The following is a 17,315-nucleotide window of genomic DNA, read 5'->3' as shown; positions in this document are numbered from 1 at the left end:
AGGCATGATGCATTAAAGCTAGGAATATCAATGTAGTATTGTTTACACCAGGGTTAATTCCAAACATGGATTGTCCACCCATGTGCCACTTGGCTGATGTGTGTGGTACTGGCAGCATGTGTTGGTGAGTGGACGGTACGTGTGTGATGTATGCAGTACAGATTTGCAGGTGTACATTTGGGAACATGGTGGAAGTGCACTGTCTGCATATATGTGCATGGTGGACACATGGGAAGGGTGACATGCCCTGTATTACACAGTGTTAACACTTCATATGTCCTATTGGTGGCCAGGATGCATTTTACTACACATATGTTACAACTTGGGTACACATGTCTGTATGACATGGTTTGACACTATGCTGTGGATGGTAGCATTAATATCGGTCATTGGTTTGCATTCTGGTAGTGTACATAATCTCAACAGCCTGATTTTAACCAATTGTTAGATGATGTTTTGACAACTGACACACAGCTGTAGGGTACACAGTAGCATATGAATCCTTCTGGTACTATACTATACCAGTTATCAGTGGTATTGACTGCCACACATTCCCATGACCACTCTTGTAGGCATGTGGCTGTCCTAGGTACTAGCAGACACACTAGGGATATGTCTGTCCACATCTAGTAATGCATACAGTGGCCTACAATGCATTCTCTGGATTAGACACTCATCCTCCACAAGGGTAACATACAGAGAGATACCTGTTGACAAACCCATGCTGTGAAGCTATGAGCCAACTATAGCATAGTCATCCACATTTACTACTCATGGTATCCTGACAGTACCACATTGGTAGTAGCCCACGACATGTATCAGGGGTACCGATGTGTATATACAGCCACATGTGATGTCATCTGTCCTCTGATATTCACATTCCCAAAAGTATGCTGATGTCCATCAGTGTATCACATAAGCAATAAGGGGTCAGTATGCATATTCACAGAGTTGTTGTACACCTATACTGAATGCCCATTATTGACAGACTGTGTTGTGTTTGAACATGTCTGTGATATGCCTCAGGTATGATCCCTCACCCACACTATTCTATACAAACTGTCATGTGTGTGTGTGACACTGATGACCTAGGGCACAGATCCCTACAGTGGCTGGCCTTGTCACATACATACATATGTGACCTACAGTCTGTGAAGCAGCAGCACAGACTGTCAATGGTAACATATGTATTAGTGTAGAAGGCAGGCTTCACACCTGTGATGTGATTGAGGTCACATGTACATCTATGTCTTTGCCACATGGTGTCATTCAAAGGGGATCCAGTGTCTGTCATCTTGGGATGACATGCTTGACATGCCATGTAGCTTCACTATGGGCGGCTTGCACCTATCACACCTAGACCTTCGAATACTGGCTAAGGCTCTTGCCACCCCCATAGTGGCTTTTTTAAGCAAGGCTTATGACACAACCCACCTCCATACACATTACAAGGTAAAAGAAACTAAGGGTAATGCTGCTCAACACCTGCTGTCTAACCCTGAAATGCACACACTCAGGACTCTCCTCAGTATGGAGGATGTAGATATCTGTGCAGTAACAGACACCTGGTTCAGGCTCACGACAGCACACCAGCACTACCAGGTTATACTTCATACCATGCTTTTCGGACACATGACTCAGACCTGCCAACATTACTGGGGGTGTACACATATACATCACAGATACACACACTTCCAGGTTATTAGCACTGCACGAAGCACCGGAGACCATTCATGTGCAACTGACAGTGGGCATACCTGCTGTTCAGTTTGTAGCCTGCTAAAGACCACCCTCCCAAACCCAGGTACCACACTCAGTATTCCTGGGAGCACTGGAGGATATGTAGGTATCTCCAAACACCATTATATCGGGTGACGGCAACTACCCAAACATTGACTGGGAATACTACACAAGCAACAACACCCTCACACAACTGTTGCTAGCATATAGAAACTCAGATGCTATGGCACACCTGGTCAACACACCCACAAGAGGGGAGAACATATTGGACCTGCTCATCACCAACATGGGGACTCTATGTTCCACACCAGAGGTACACCCCTCATTGGTAAGGTCAGACCATACATTTATCTCACTGGACATCCATATCCCGTCCCCACACCCATAGTAGGTAATCCCTGTGAAGAACTTCTCAAAAGCAGATGTCACACTTCTACAAACCAAGGTGGTATCCTACAAAGACCCTGGGACAGTGGTAACTATGGCTCAGACCGCTGATTCCTTTACGTACGCATTCTATGGACACCTACTGGAATGCATGGATCATGCTATCCCAAATAACAACATGGCACACTCCTCCAAAGACAGGGGACCTGTCTGGTGGACCCCGGACATTCATAAGCCATACAATGAAAGGGGGAGGCTACTACATGATGGAGCACAATCCCAACATAGGAAGGCATCTCTGATCAGTACTGGCAGAAAGCTACGATCACTCATGTATTCATCTAAGGCCCGCTGCTAATGAAGTTCTGCACCAGACTCTGAGGACAATCACAAGGCCTTCTTTAGTTATGTCAGGAACCTGGGTGGAAACTCCAGGATATGCTGTGAGTTACTGCATAATGACAAAACATACACTGAACCCACAGACATTGCTAACATCCTGGCAAACAGGTTCAGTGCAAATTTCTCCACCCCCATCCCCCCTACACAGCAAATGTCCATTCCAACAGGGTGTAGCCTCCCTGACATCACAGATGTACAGGTGTGTGCTTCCCTCTCCAAAGCAGACATCACAGCATCAATGGGACCGGACAGTGTCCCGGCCTGCATCTTACACAAGCTTCATGATGAACGTAACCCTCACATTAGGTCACTGTTCATTTTCAGAGTCACTACAGGATGTGTACCCAAGGAATGGCGTACAGCAACAGTGTTCCCACTCCACAGGGGTGGTGGCACAGTGGACCATGGACATCACCCTATAAGCCTAGCTAGCCAGGTCTGCAAAGCTATGGAGCGTATCATCATGGAACTCATACACATAGACATCGGGAACCTACAGACACTGGATCCTACACATTTCGGCTTTGTTGTGGGCAGATCTTGACTCTTGAACCTGTTCAACTTCTTTAGACAGTTAACAGGTCCATAGATGTAGAGAAGGTTGTCCACACAGCCTACCTGGGCCTTGCATACACCTTCAGCACAATACCCCACTCGGGCATTTTACATAAGCTGACCAGCTTCGATATCGACACATATGTCACAAGATGGATTGCTAACTGGATCAGGGATAGCATCCATATGGTCAGTTTTGCAGGTGCCATGTCTGACTATACACCAGTTACACATGGCATCCCACAAGGCTCAGTCCTGGGACCTGTCTTGTTCAGTAAATATTTCTCTGATGTACAGGCTATCACAGGAAGAATATGGCTGACCATGTTCGCAGATGACTGCAAACTGGGTGCCATGATCAACTTTCCAGCTGGCAAAAGCATCCTCAAAAAGGGTCTCACAGAGATGGATAACTGATGCCAGAGCCATGGCCTAGAGCTAAATGCCATTAGATGCATAGTCATCCCCTTTGGGAATGACAACGTGCCCACACATTACCATATTGGTGATAATCCATTATGTACAGCAGGAGTTGTTATGGCTTTGGGGACATGAGTACTTAGTACTCTTGCCTTTGACAATCATGATGCCAAAGTGGTTAGACAGACCTTCTATATAGCCCACTTTATCCCATAAGGTTTCACATCTAAATCAAGTGAGGTCATTGTGCCCCTATAGTCATCAGGCCCATGCTTGGATACAATGCCCCATTTGGGATGTACCTTACCCAATGCCTGCAGCAACTGTAATGGCCGCAGATTACCTCACCAAGTAGATCTAGGGACTCACACGGATGGCCTGTGCACTTCAGCTAACATAACTCCAGCTATACTCAGTCGCTTACCGCCTACTCGAATGCGATCTCTGCCTGTTGTTTAAAGACATCTCCAACCCAGATTTCATGGACATGATCCACCTCAGGATATCCAAATCCCTTAGAGCTACATGCTCCAGGGACGTAAACCTCAGCACAGATGTTAATAAGACATGCTGGAGGGACAGATTGCTATCCCAGAGGCTCCACTCACTCTGGAATGAGATCCCAGTCCCACATACACAAAGCCCACCACTGACCACCTTCAGGAGACATCTTGATGAGTGGATGGGTGATCGTATGTTTACCCCTGGGATATCTTCTGTGTCCCTGCTAGACAGAGGCAGATTAAAGTAAATGTAAATTGGCTATCTTGTGTGACCTACTATTCACAGGCACAGTCTACTAATCTAACAGGGTTGCAATAACCAAACACACTCTGGCTAGGCTTGAACATGCCCTAGGGCAGATAGCCTCATATCAACCTCTGGACCTGTGATAATGATCGGGATGCACATTGTTTATTGATGATACTGACTGCAGGTTTTATTTCTTCTTTGCTTTTCCACTTTCTATGAACAACCTAAGTATCTGCAGAACATATTTGATTTTGACAGGGTTCCTCTATATTATATATGTGTCTGTTGTCATTTGACTGTGTGCACAAGGCGGATTGGTGGATAGTGTGAGGTTCCTGGGTTAACACATGCAACTGCTGGATATGTGTGGCCCACTACTGTACTCAGTCATGGCCTAAGTGTGTGAGCATGCCCAGTTTGGCCTTTCAGTGTTTTGTTGCCCGACATTTGTCTCATTTATTCAAGTGTGTGAGCATGCCCAGTGTGACCTTTCATTATGTTGCTGTCTGAAGTCCACTACATTTGTAGATGTGTGTGAGCATGAGCATTATTAACATTTATACTATGTGTGTGTTGAAAATCAGGTTCTATTCTTACTGCAGGGCTCACCTTTGTGTCATAACTCGATGGAGATTATGCTATGCCTGCAGGGTTTCCATGAGATACTTTGCATAGACCTATCAACATTTCTTCATACAGGCTGACCACTGACATATTGTCATGGTTTAGTGGTTCAGTACTATGACTATAGTGCATAGTATCCTGGATTTGAGGCCTGTCACTGCTTTATATTTTCATACTGAGCAGACCAGACTGCTTACAGGCCAGTGGGCAAATATGGGCATGTTGGCTTTTGTTCAGACATGCCCAACTTAGACCAAGCTTGTCCAACATTGCTCAGCGTTAACCAAAATTGCTGAACGTTGGCCAATATTGGTCAACATTGACCACAGCTGTGCTAGTTAGTGTGTGCAATTTTATTTACATATACTGATTGGTGGTGAAAGCTGTTTAGCACTGCTTTATATTGCTTAACAGATGGCAATCATACTTCAAGTGGTGCTGCAGGGCTGCCTATGTCGGACGCACATACTACACTCCCTACACATGTTTGAGAACAGGTAGTGTCAAGTTAGGCATCCCTTTTACTCTTTGTGCATGTTGGAGAGAGCTATCATTTCCAGGGTTCCTACTAGGCCAGTGTATGTGCTATGCATTGCCTCTTTGCCAAGGCAAGGGCATACTGGGCACGTCTCCTTCTGCCTACTGGGGCAGGCTCAGGTTGTTCCTCCTCTGAGTCATGCTCTGCCTGTGATGGCCTTGGCAATGGTGCGGGGCTGTTTGGCCCGAGCCTATGCTGGTCCTGCTGCAGCTGTTTTCACAGGATCAAATTATGTAGCATAGCACATACCATGACAGTTTGGGTACATGTAGTTGGTGAGTACTGCAAGGCTCCACCAGATGTGTCCAGGCACCAGAACCATGACTTGAGCAGCCCAAACACATGCTCAATTACATTTCATGTTTGTGCGTGTGCCTCATTATGGCGTTCCTGTTCAGGTGTGTGTGCATTTCTGATGGGTGTCATTAGCCACGGCTCCAGTGCATAGCCAGCATCCCCCACCGGTGACCTTGAGGGATGTCCCCATTGGCAAATGTCTGGTACAACTGTGTCAGATGCCAAATATGGGAATCATGGTAGCTTCCAGGGCAGCCAGCACACACAGTCAGTATTATGCCCTGGGCATCACACACAACCTGGCAGTTGATGCAGGGGAAGCTCTTGAGGTTAAAGTAGACCCTACCCCGCTCACCGGCTGGTGCTTTGATGTGTATGTGCATGCAGTTGATTGCACCCACTACCTCAGGGTATTCTGCTATTTGCTGGAGGTGACGCATATTGCTGGCCAGTACCTCACGGGAATTGAGGAAATATACATGATCACAGACATGTGCTGATATGGCATCCAGGAACTGGTGCAGTACCCTGGATGCTGATGCCTGTGGTATCCCCATCATATCACCAGCTGGTCTCTGGAAGGTACCTGTTGCTAATATTCTTAGGCCAACACATACCTTGGTTTCCACTAGGATGGGTTCCTCTCTGTTAGTTCTGTGTGTGAGGCGTGGCCTGCACAGCTCAACAATTTGCTGCATGAGGCCTCTGTCCACTTTAGAGCGCTCCACTATCTCCAGCTCATGTAGCCTCTGATAGGTTACCCTGGGCCTGTACACTCTTCTCAGTCTCCTCACTATGGGTTGTCCAGTAGCATTCGTATTGTCACCACCCAATCAGCATGTTGCATATGTCGCCTTATAACAGCAAGGGCAGCCCCTAACATTTCTTTGTCTCAGTAAAGCTTTTTCAGTTTTCACTTCTATTAGCTTACTGCAGTGTTGCAGTGTCTCTGAGAGAAACATAGTGGAGTGCTGTTTGCAGAGTTTTAAGTGCTGGGCTGGGCTAGTGTACTGCCTGTGTAATTGCCTGATTCTAATTGTTTTCACCTGCTAGCTCTGCTAGTACTCCCTGGTTAACTTCCTACTATTTGTTGCGCTTCCTTTTCCCTTTCTGTTTCCTCAGGGGGCAGCGCCATGCAAACAAGCACAAACACGCGCACACAAGCTCACACGCACGCACATATGCTTACATGGACTAACACTTGCTTATTCTTGCTAAAACACGTGCACACAGGTGCAAACGTGCTTACACAACTTAAACAACCTTACACATGCTTACTCCGGCTTAATTGTGCACACACAGGCACACACACGCGCACACAGTCTTACTCAGTTCTACACGTGTGCACACGCGAGCATACACATTGCAGGCACTTCTACAAGAAACGTTGGTGTTATCCATGGAATGCACCTTCAATTTCTTGCCTTTAGCTAGGATACCTGTTGACACACCTCTTCTAGTGATGGGCAACTGACAGCATACACATGCCACTCTGCTCCAATGAGATTCACTTCTTTCATACATCCCCCCCTTGTGATGTCACCTATATTCTACTCTGACACTCCTACACTCCATTGACTGTGTTCATTTGCTATGTAAACTTGGGATTCACCATCCTTACCCTGATTTGCATAGGATTGCCTACTAATGCTTGGTTACATGTCTTAGACTGAGCTTCCCCACTTAGCAACCTCTACTCGATAGCCATGTTGTTTTTGGACTGCCATTCCCTTGCATTATTATTTAAGTATTACTATAAATTCCACATTTGCGGATTTTAATTCTTGTTTTTCGTGTTATTAGAGTGCACCGTGTTTGTGCAGCGCTGCGCTACAGTTAAACATCGGTGATCAGGATAAAAAAATATATATTTTATTTTTATTTTGCATCAGTGAACATTGTCAATGGCTGTATTTTTGGCCATTTGCATGCTTCCTCAACTGGATGCATCCTTTTTTTAGAGCTGTCATGGCCCGTTTTGCTGTTTGCAGAACCGTACTCAGTTGTCAACTGAGTACATTTCTGCAAATAATACTACTCTTCCTCGGACAGGTTCAGGTTTCCTGGATCGCAAATTTACCTCATTTGCATAGCTTTCAGCAGCAAATGAGGTAATTTGCATATCCTAGCCCTGTCCGTTTAAGACTCGTTTTGGGAGCTCTGTTGCACACCCCTACCGGCTGTTCCTGGATCGCTCGGCAGACATGATGGCTGCATGGAGTCTTACTCTACTCTTAGACTCCGTGCAAGCCTTCATGAATCCGGCCCATAATCTGCCTAAAAGTTATGTTGGTTGAGTAAACCTACAACAATTTTTATATCAGATATATTCAGTTTCCTCCAGAGAAATATAATTTTTTTTTTATCACCCAACTCTAATTCATCACAGTTGTTGTACATTATTTTGCTGTGAATATGAAGTAATTAATTCAAAATTCTGCATGCAAAATTAAGTTGTGTTCTGTCTCACATGATACTTGTTTTAGTTTACACTGCAGCAGTTATTGCAATCTACAGTGCTGTCCTAATGTTCTGTTTTAAAATAGAAGTCAGAGTTGCTCATGGCAGACTAGGGAGTGATGCTCATATGTGCAATAAGTAATGTGTAACATATGTTTTTTCTCTCCTGAAGGTTGACTTACTTATGCACTCGTATTTGCCCTTTCACCATACACACACACACGCACACATATCTATCTATCTATCTATCTATCTATCTATCTATCTATCTATCTATCTATCTATCTATCTATCTATATGTATAGAGAGAGAGAGAGAGAGTGATATAGATATATAGATATAGGTATAGATAGATGTGTGTGTGTGTGTGTGTGTGTGTGTGTGTGTGTGTGTGTGTGTGTGTGTGTGTGTGTGTGTGTGTGTGTGTGTGTGTATGTGTGTTTACATGTAGCAGAAACATGGAGGTGGAGACTCCCATATTGGGGAGAGACAGCTACAGGGTGTTCCCTCTGCAATTTTTTTTTTTTTGTGAGTGGTGTTATTGTTTGGGAGTGTTCTTTGCATTCCGGGAGTTTTATGCATTTATGACTGTCTTTATGTGTTTTGACCACTAATGTATTGGTTTCTTGTCAGGAGCCCTTTAAAATGTTTAGCTCAGTATTTTCATTTGTTTTGTTTTAAGAATTTTCATTGCCACAATTTAAAAAACTTGTTTTCATATATGACTTGAAGCAAGAGGGATGACTTTAGCTGTATAAGAAACCTAGATGGACAAAATGTTTGGTTCAGTCTTGATAGCGTTAGTATCATACATTTTTCTGTGTTACAGCACCACTGATAAGACAGGGCTGTGGGGTTGATTATTTCACCATACAGACTTTAATCTGAAGGAATTGAATTCCAACACTGCCAACCCCTTTGAAATCAGTTTACAAGCAGGAAAAAATTGTGGCACCTTTTCATTTTCAACCCCCCCCCCCCGTACCCCATTAATTTAAGTATAGACAATGATGTATTCACTGACACTCTTGTGCCATTTTCCTTGATATTGCATGGTGGCTAACTCTGGACAATTTCAGCATTAAGGATGACACACAGGTAATGACTTTTGCTAAAGGATTACTCTACATTATTAAGAGATTCAGCTTTGCTCATGCTGTTACCTGTGGTACTCATCTTCATAACTATACTTTGGACTTGGTGATCCAGCTAGAGGTCATGGTGACTGAAGCACTGATAGACCATGTGACTCAGTATAGCCATGCCCTTCTTCAGTACAAGATTCACATTACCAGGGTGGAAACCTTGCTAGGACTAGTGCCCTGCAAGAACATAAATCTATTCACTCCAGGTATTGCAATCCTTGTGCTGTATTTGTATCTTTAGGATTGTAGTGTTGGAAATATAGATGATATAATAGCCAAATCTTACAATAAGGCATGTATAGCCAGTCTTGATGTTCTAAAAACAAGCTATGTGCATTCTTTGCATCTTTTGTCTAGTAAGAAGTGATTTGGTCAGAAGGTGCATGACCTGAGGAAGACTGTGAGTTATACAATTATTTACAATGGGATGGGTGAGGCCACTGTAATACTAAATGGGAGAGGTTAATTCAAACACCAAAAGGGAAAATGTCTAAGCTTAAAATGGCCTCCATTGACAGCAGCCTAGTATTTAACTATGGAACCATGATCTCAACATGATGCTGACTTTACAAGGCTTGACCCAGATAGACAGTACTATTTTTACCAGAGTGAGGTCTACTAAAGGAAGTCATAATACTTGCTTTTTGAGAGCTCTAAAACATCAAACTTATCAGCCTCTCTCTATTTGTTTTGGGGGGGGGGGGTTAGGATGCTGTGCAGACTGGATTGCTTGGCCTCCCAGGAAGATTTTTGCTTGAATAATGTGATTTCTCTACTTTAGCCTTTTTCTGCAAAACTTGCCTTGTCAGGCTTTATATCCAGTGTGCAAGCAAGGCATACAGCAAGTTTTAGAGAGGTGTTTCACTCTTTGGATGGGTCTGACTTTCTAATTCCAACTTGTGATAACTTTCCTCTACTTTCCATAATTCACAAAATAAGTTCTGTTTTGTATTTAAGCCCAGCCAAGTTAGTTTTACCCTTCTAGAAGAGATGGGTCCACACTTTTCCAAGACTATAACATTATCTCCTTTGGATGTTTTGTTTTATTTTATCTCTACCAAAGATAACCCTGGTCACGCTCTTCCAAAAAGAAATTAGAATTAGACTATCCAGCTCTAGAACTTCTTCTCTTTGGTAAAGTTTTGAAGAACATGATTTATACAGATCTGGACTCTTATTTAAAAGAGAAAATGTATACAATCCTTCATAGTTCAACTTTCAGTCTAGATACAATATAAAAAAGCCCTAATTATGGTTTCTAAAAAAACAGAATGACCAGACTACTAATAAGTGACCTGTGTCTGACACACAAGGCATCTTCTGACCCAGTACTAATGGAATTTTCCTGCATAGCAGCAAGTCAAATGGCATTAGAAATACTTAGTCTAGGGATCTAAACCTCTTCTTCACAGCAATGGGTTGGTTTGGAAAGACTGGTATATCTTGCAGAGGATGCCACTGCTAAGGAATAGACTCTCCATCTTTGTAAAACAAAGCTCATCCCTGTCTATATTCAAACACATCTTGTAATTATGGATGGGATACAAAATGAAACCCAGGATTGTCTTCTCTACTACTAATGGACAGAGGCAGCACCTAAGTAAGGGTCATATATATAATTATCAACTATGGGATGGGTAACACCACTGAAACACCAATTCAGAAAGGTTATTTAAAGCACCAAGAGGGAAATTGGATAGGCTTAAAAATGCCCTGCAAGGGCAGCTAGCCTAGTATTTAACTATGGACCCATGATCTTTATGTGGTGAAGGATCAGGATTGCTACTCTTATCAAGGTTTAGCTAGATGCTTCATCTGTTTCTGATACAGTGGATCATGACATCTGTTTGGACTGCTCATAATTGTACAGTTACACTGCTGGTGTTACTTAGGACTTCTCTTCTGGTATAACCTGAAATGTGTGTCGGTATTAATTCTTTTGTTTCCAATTCAGTTAGTTGCGGTCTGCCTAAGTGAAGAATCTTGGCTCCATTACTATTCTTTCATTATATGACTTCTCTTGAGATGTTATATGTAGGACAGGTTTATCCATAGATATGCTGACAACATGCAGCTATACCTCTCTTATAGCAACTAACAAGCCAATGACTTGGAATATATCTATGACTGGATAGTAACCAAACATTTGATGCTTAATACCATGAAGATGGTAGCCTTGGTGACTCATGCCACATTGAATGATTTGTCTAAATTTGTCTTTCCTTATTATTATTTACTGCAGTGACAAACTGTAACTCATGTACAAGATGCATAATATATGTGTAGTTTTTGACAGCAAAGTATCACTCAAGTACCAAGTCTCAGATGTCAAATCTTCATTTTCCATTTTAGAACAAAATATGTATATGTTTTTATTTTTATTAATTTTACATTATTTTGACTAGATTAGTTCCAGTAGGCAAATAACCTCTTTTCAGGGGAGACCCAAGGTGGCATTCATAGTGGCTGAGGGAAATTTGACCATGGCAATATAAAACTTCCTCTAGTCTTATCAGTAAGGCCTTTGAGATCTTTTACATTCACTTTATCTACCACCAACTCAAACAGATGGGGCCTCAGTTTAACATCTTATCCAAAAATCTTCCCTTACTGAGACATGCTCTGAAATCATGTCAGCTGGAGGTCTGCAACATCCTTTACCTCTGGCTTCCAAGCAGTGAATTTGACCATTTTCAGTTAGTTCACACCTCTGTGGACCAGCTACTCACTAGGACAATGAGATACGTATACTGCATGTATCCTGTGTAAGCTACAGAAGCTTCTAATTCAAAATGGCTATTCATGGTTTATTCGGTTCTACGTGACTTGTATGTCCCATACTTGAAAGAGATAATAGCTTGTTATTAGCTGTCGTCTTCCATATGTTTGAGTACCTAGGGACTGCTCATCCTTCTAGAAACATGGGTTGGAGACTTTGGCATATATTTCTTTTCTTATCGATGATCATGACTCTAGAATAATCTAACAAGGTATGTCAGGGATCCCCCTATAGTCATTTAAAACTCCCCTGAAGGCACACTTATATAAATTACCTTACAGATGACCTTGGTGGGTTTAGTAGTACAACTGTGATAATTTTGTGTTTTATTGTGCAGTACAACTTTTTATGTTTATTTAATTTGTGAATGTATCTTGTTTATGGTTTTATTCCTATTTGTTCATTTTATTCTAAAATTTTTGAATTTTGTTAATTTATTTTTGCAGATTTGCTTAGTATTTAAGCTAGTCAATTATTGTGACTTGAACATGAATTTGAATTGTGTTAAGAACAATTATTTATTACACTGTACTTAGATGAATGGCAATACCTCAATATAGTTTTAATGACCCTGCCACATAAAACACGTGCTTAAATATCTGTGTATGGTCTGGGATGTAATTTGGAAGTGAGGAGTCAACTGCCACTTTTAGGAGGTCACAAAGTTTGATTTTGGCCTGCAAAGACAGAGTTTCCAAGAACTTATAAAATCTATGAGTCATGGAAGAATGTTTCCACTACATGAAGAATAGTTTTATGAATTTGCATTATTTCAGTATTTTAGAATAGTATTTTAACCTACATAGTCCATGATTCGACCATACTACCTTAAAAGGAGAAGCAGGGAAAATAGTCATATAATACAAAAAGGCAATGTTATAAGCTAAGTATACCTCAGTTTTCCATGGAAAATAAAACAAGCTATAATGCTCTTCAACTGAACTAAGACACTATTTACAGTTATAATGTACTCTGAATTATGTCTAGTGAAAGATTATCATGAAAGTATTATAAACAGCCAAACTAGAAGGCTGCATTTGTCATATGTCAGACTACAGTTTTGAGTATTTCATTCTAAATTGAATTATTTATTACAATGACAGGTAAAGTACTTCTAATAAAGGGAAATATATAATGTCTCTAACTGAGGTATGTCTAATACAAGAAGTGTAAAATACTTTTAGTACAGGGATTTATGCTGTTTGGCACAAACAAAGTTGTCCTGGACCCATGAGTAAAGTGTAGTGGGAGGCGGGTGGGGAAGAGCTAGGCTAGGGATTAAGGGATTGGCTAATCACTAGAGTCATGGCAATGTAGGTATTGAAGGGGGATTGGAGTAGTTAAGGAAGTGAAGTGAGGAAGAGTGGGACTCAGGATGGGTTTAAGTGTAGGGAGCTAATGGAAGTAGTTACATTTGGTGTGAGTTGGTGCAGTAACAGCTAGCTTATGTCCAGACGACCTGTAGGTATTGTGGATGCAAGTAGGCCTTGGATGGTGGGGAGAGAAGGGATTAGTTTAACTATTAGTTCCCTCCTTTCCCTTTAGTGTCTCTCTGTTAGTAATTATTTAATGTGGGGATGGAGCTTAGGAATATAGGTTGGGCTTGCTGGCATGGAAAGTTACTGAGAGGAGAGTGTGTGTGGGTAAATGGTTGGTGGGCAGTGTCTGTATGAGTGTGGTGTTTGGCTTACCTGGGTATCGGTGTGATTCTCTGGGGGTCTGGTAGGCATGGTGTTGCGGTAGGTGCTTCCTGGTATCCTGAGGTGTCTCCTGTTGTTTCACGGTTGTTGAGGTGCTTGCTGGTGGTCGGGTGGTGGCTCCAGTTGGGTGGTCAAGCCAGTCACAGTGGGTGAGGTCTTTGTGGTCATCCGGTGTTGCCAAGGTTGCTCTTTGTTGTCCTGGGTTCTTTGGGGGATTCATTGCAGCCATGTGGGTAGGCCAGGCTCATCATATCCTCCTTCCTGGTTGGGCCATGTGGTCGGGTAGTAGCACGTGGGTTGGCCTGGTAATCCAAAAAAAAAAGTGTTCCCTGGTGGTTGAGGTAGGCTGTGGGGGTCCAGCACTGTAATCCAGTCTAGGTACGTTGAGTCGGTGTCCAGTGGATTCTCTAGTGCTCCCTGGTAGGTCTGTGGGCTCCTGTGGTCTTTCTCTGGTCTCCGGTGTCATTTGTTCAGTTTCCACACATGTGTGTCATTACTTTCGGCCGTTCTTTTTGTGTGGTCGTCCCCGCTGGCTTCCCTCAGTGTTGGTAGTGGTGGGATTCCTTTTCACTCTCCCTGGTGGTTTCATGGGCAGCTCCTGCCATTTTTTCAGCTATTTGGTCCGGGCGCCAGTTCGCGCATGTGCACTCTGGATATTGGCCGTTACCTCTCATGGGGATAAGGATTTGTGATCCAGAAGAAAGTTGGTAAGGGTTACAGGCTTCTTGGTGGTTGAATGGTGCTGGTATATGTGTGGCTTCAATGTAGGTGGGTAGAGGATAGGATATATACATACATAAACACCTGGTGGTAGGGCAGGGGATGGTAGCTGTATGGACGTGTGTGGCTGAATGGGTGTGCAGTGGAAGGGTGAAGAGTGTGCTAGGCAGGGGTATATTTTATTTATGGATGAAGTATAAGTGCATTAGCTACTGATTAGAGTGCATGCTTAGCAGGTAGGCTATGAAAGGGGTGGTTATAGGCTGCAGAGTATAGGTAAGTAGGGGAGTTGGTAGAGAGTGTGGGGCATAGGGCAAGGCAACATTATAGGGGATGGGCGGAGTAGGGTAGTCGGGTTTGTGGAACAGTGTTAACATTGTGTTCCTTTTTTACAGATGGCTAAGTTACCAGAATAGTGACAATGATGGCAGGCTATCGTAGCCCAAGTGGAAGAATTATTCCAGGAAGTGACAAGGTCCGAGGCAGAGCCAGAGCAAGCTTCAGGCAGGAAGAGATGGCGCCCTGTGATGAAGACTTCAGGCTGGGGGAAAATTCAGCAGGTGGAGAAACACATGGTTACAGTGGAGGCTCCTGTTCCCAGTATGTTGGAAGGCAAAGGTGCAGGTAATGATATTAATTTACCAATGTTTGGGGAACTAGGTGGTGAGGATGGCGAGGCACAGGTGGTTGATAAGGTCTTGTTGGATGGGGATATGGAAAGTGGAGAAACAGTGTCAGACAGAGTGCAAAGGTGTTTGGTACAGGTAGCCAGGTGTGCGGGCGGACAGATGGCTGGAGTGGACCTGGGCTCTAAGGACAGCTTGACTAGCTTGGAGATAGGATCAGATTTTGGGCTGCAGCCAGGGGACTGGCTAGCTACTCAGGTGCTGGGACAGGGCAATAGAGGGGTTATTTTAACTCCGCACATTTCGGGGGCTGTGAAAGAAAAAATCTGGAAAGGTTAGTATGTGGATGTGTTTGAGCTACTAGATGTGGAAGAAGTCCAGAGGTTAGTGGAAGTGGAGTCAGACACTAGCAAGGACTTGTTGGTTGGTAGCGTTAGCAGCGCTGGATAGGAAAAGGACAGGTAAGCTTAGATCCAGGACTTGGGACAACTGGGTGGTTGGCTTTATTTACTATATGGTAGTGCAGCTGGAGAAGGATGGAGTGTTGGCTTTGCCCCTTTTGGGATATTTTCTCACCATTCGGGAGGCACAACATTTGAGGCTGGAAAACGCATGGTTGTGGTATGATGAGCGGTTCCGTAAACGGAAAGCAGTAGACCAGTCTCTGCGGTGGGAGGTGCGCCATCCTGCTATATGGCTGGCTATGATGATGGATAGCTTTGGTGGGTCTAATAGGAGGATGAGCATGGGTGAGGCAGGTGGAGTGTGTTGGTCATTTAACAATGGTACTTGTTCATGGGTTGGGTGCAAATTTGCACATACTTGCTTAAGATGTGGAGGAAATCATTCCGCGGCTTACTGTGGACGGCAGGGTTTTGGTTCATGGAACAACACTGATATGGGCCGAGAGGGAGATTTTCTTTCCTCTCAAGGATTACAGACAGTTTGAGGTAGGGGCAGTTTTCATGGACCCAGGGGACTGGGATCCTTTAGAGGCAATAGGAGAGGGGTGCCTTTCCCCATTAAGGTGGAGGTATTGGAGGATATGCTTTGCCAGTGTTCTGATTTCGTTCTGAAGACTGAGGTCATTCAAGGGTTTTAATGTTAACTTCCTAATAAGTCCATGGTGGGGTTGGGGGCAGTTGTAAGAACCTCTGTTCAGTGCAAGGGAAAGAGAACATTTTGGAAGAGTTGATAGGTAAGGAGTGTAAGGCAGGGTGTTTGTGGGGTCCATTTGATATGCTGCCTTTTGTTAGCTACAAGGTGTCACCATGGGAGTTAGTGCCAAAGAAATGGCCTGGGGAGTTTATATTGATTCATCATCTTTCATTTCCAGAAGGGAGGTCAGTGATTGATTTTATTGGGGATGAAGAAGTTACGGTGCATTATTCCGCTTTAGATGATGCAGTGCAGATTATCAGGGAATTTCAGGAGCCATGGTTGGTTAAGGTTGACATTGAATTGGCTTTCCATTTGTTGCCCATTAGGAAGGAGGACTGGCCATTGTTGAGGACGAAGGTAGGCGGTAAGTATTTTGACACTGCCATGCCGATGAGTTGTTCCGTGGCATGTGCAACATTTGAGAAATTTAGTACCTTTTTGCATTGGATTTGGAATCAGATGGTGGGAACGCAGAAGGCGGTACATTATTTGGATGATTTCTTGTTAGTTGGGGAAGGGAGGGTGGGGGCTCAACAGGGGTTGCAGGAATTTACCAGTATGTGTGAGGAACTGGGTGTACCTTTGGCACAGCAGAAGATGGAAGGTCCAGCAAGAGCGTTGGAGTTCCTGGGGTTAATGGTAGATGAAGAACGGGGATTGTTTCATCTACCCCTGGATAAGATAGAGAGGCTGCGGTCAGCCATACGGGGGGGGGGGGTGTTGGACAAGAATAAGATTCGGGTTGGTTCAGTCATGGAACTGTTGGGTCTTAAGAACTTTGCCTGTCGAGCGGTACATCCGGGTCAGATGTTTTGCAGGGCATTAGCTCATATGCTAAAAGGGGGTAGGAGCAAATATCATTGGGTTAGGGGGACCAGGCTAGTGAAGGAGGATTTGAAGTTGTGGGATGGTTTTGTGCAACAATTTAATGGGATTTCCTTTTGGCAATCGGATTGGGTGGGTCAGGAAGAACTTCAGTTGTTTATGGATGCAGCAGGCAGTATCAGC

The 17,315-nt window shown here is 43.6% G+C and overlaps 1 protein-coding gene across 1 annotated transcript in view; it reads right to left on the bottom strand.

Annotated features, from left to right (window-relative positions):
* Window positions 1–14,029, bottom strand: part of LOC122805927 (vomeronasal type-2 receptor 26-like) — a 71,967-nt gene extending 57,938 nt beyond the window's left edge. The window contains exon 1 of the mRNA XM_044076171.1: window positions 13,792–14,029. Within this exon, the coding sequence (XP_043932106.1) occupies window positions 13,792–14,029 (238 nt within the window). The remainder of the gene's footprint in view (window positions 1–13,791) is intronic.
* Between the last annotated feature and the right edge of the window lie 3,286 nt (window positions 14,030–17,315).

This window comes from Protopterus annectens, chromosome 7.part0 (assembly GCF_019279795.1).
Source record: "Protopterus annectens isolate FY-2018-M chromosome 7.part0, PAN1.0, whole genome shotgun sequence".
Taxonomy (NCBI): Eukaryota; Metazoa; Chordata; order Ceratodontiformes; family Protopteridae; genus Protopterus; species Protopterus annectens.
This window is presented reverse-complemented; position numbering and strand designations above follow the sequence as displayed.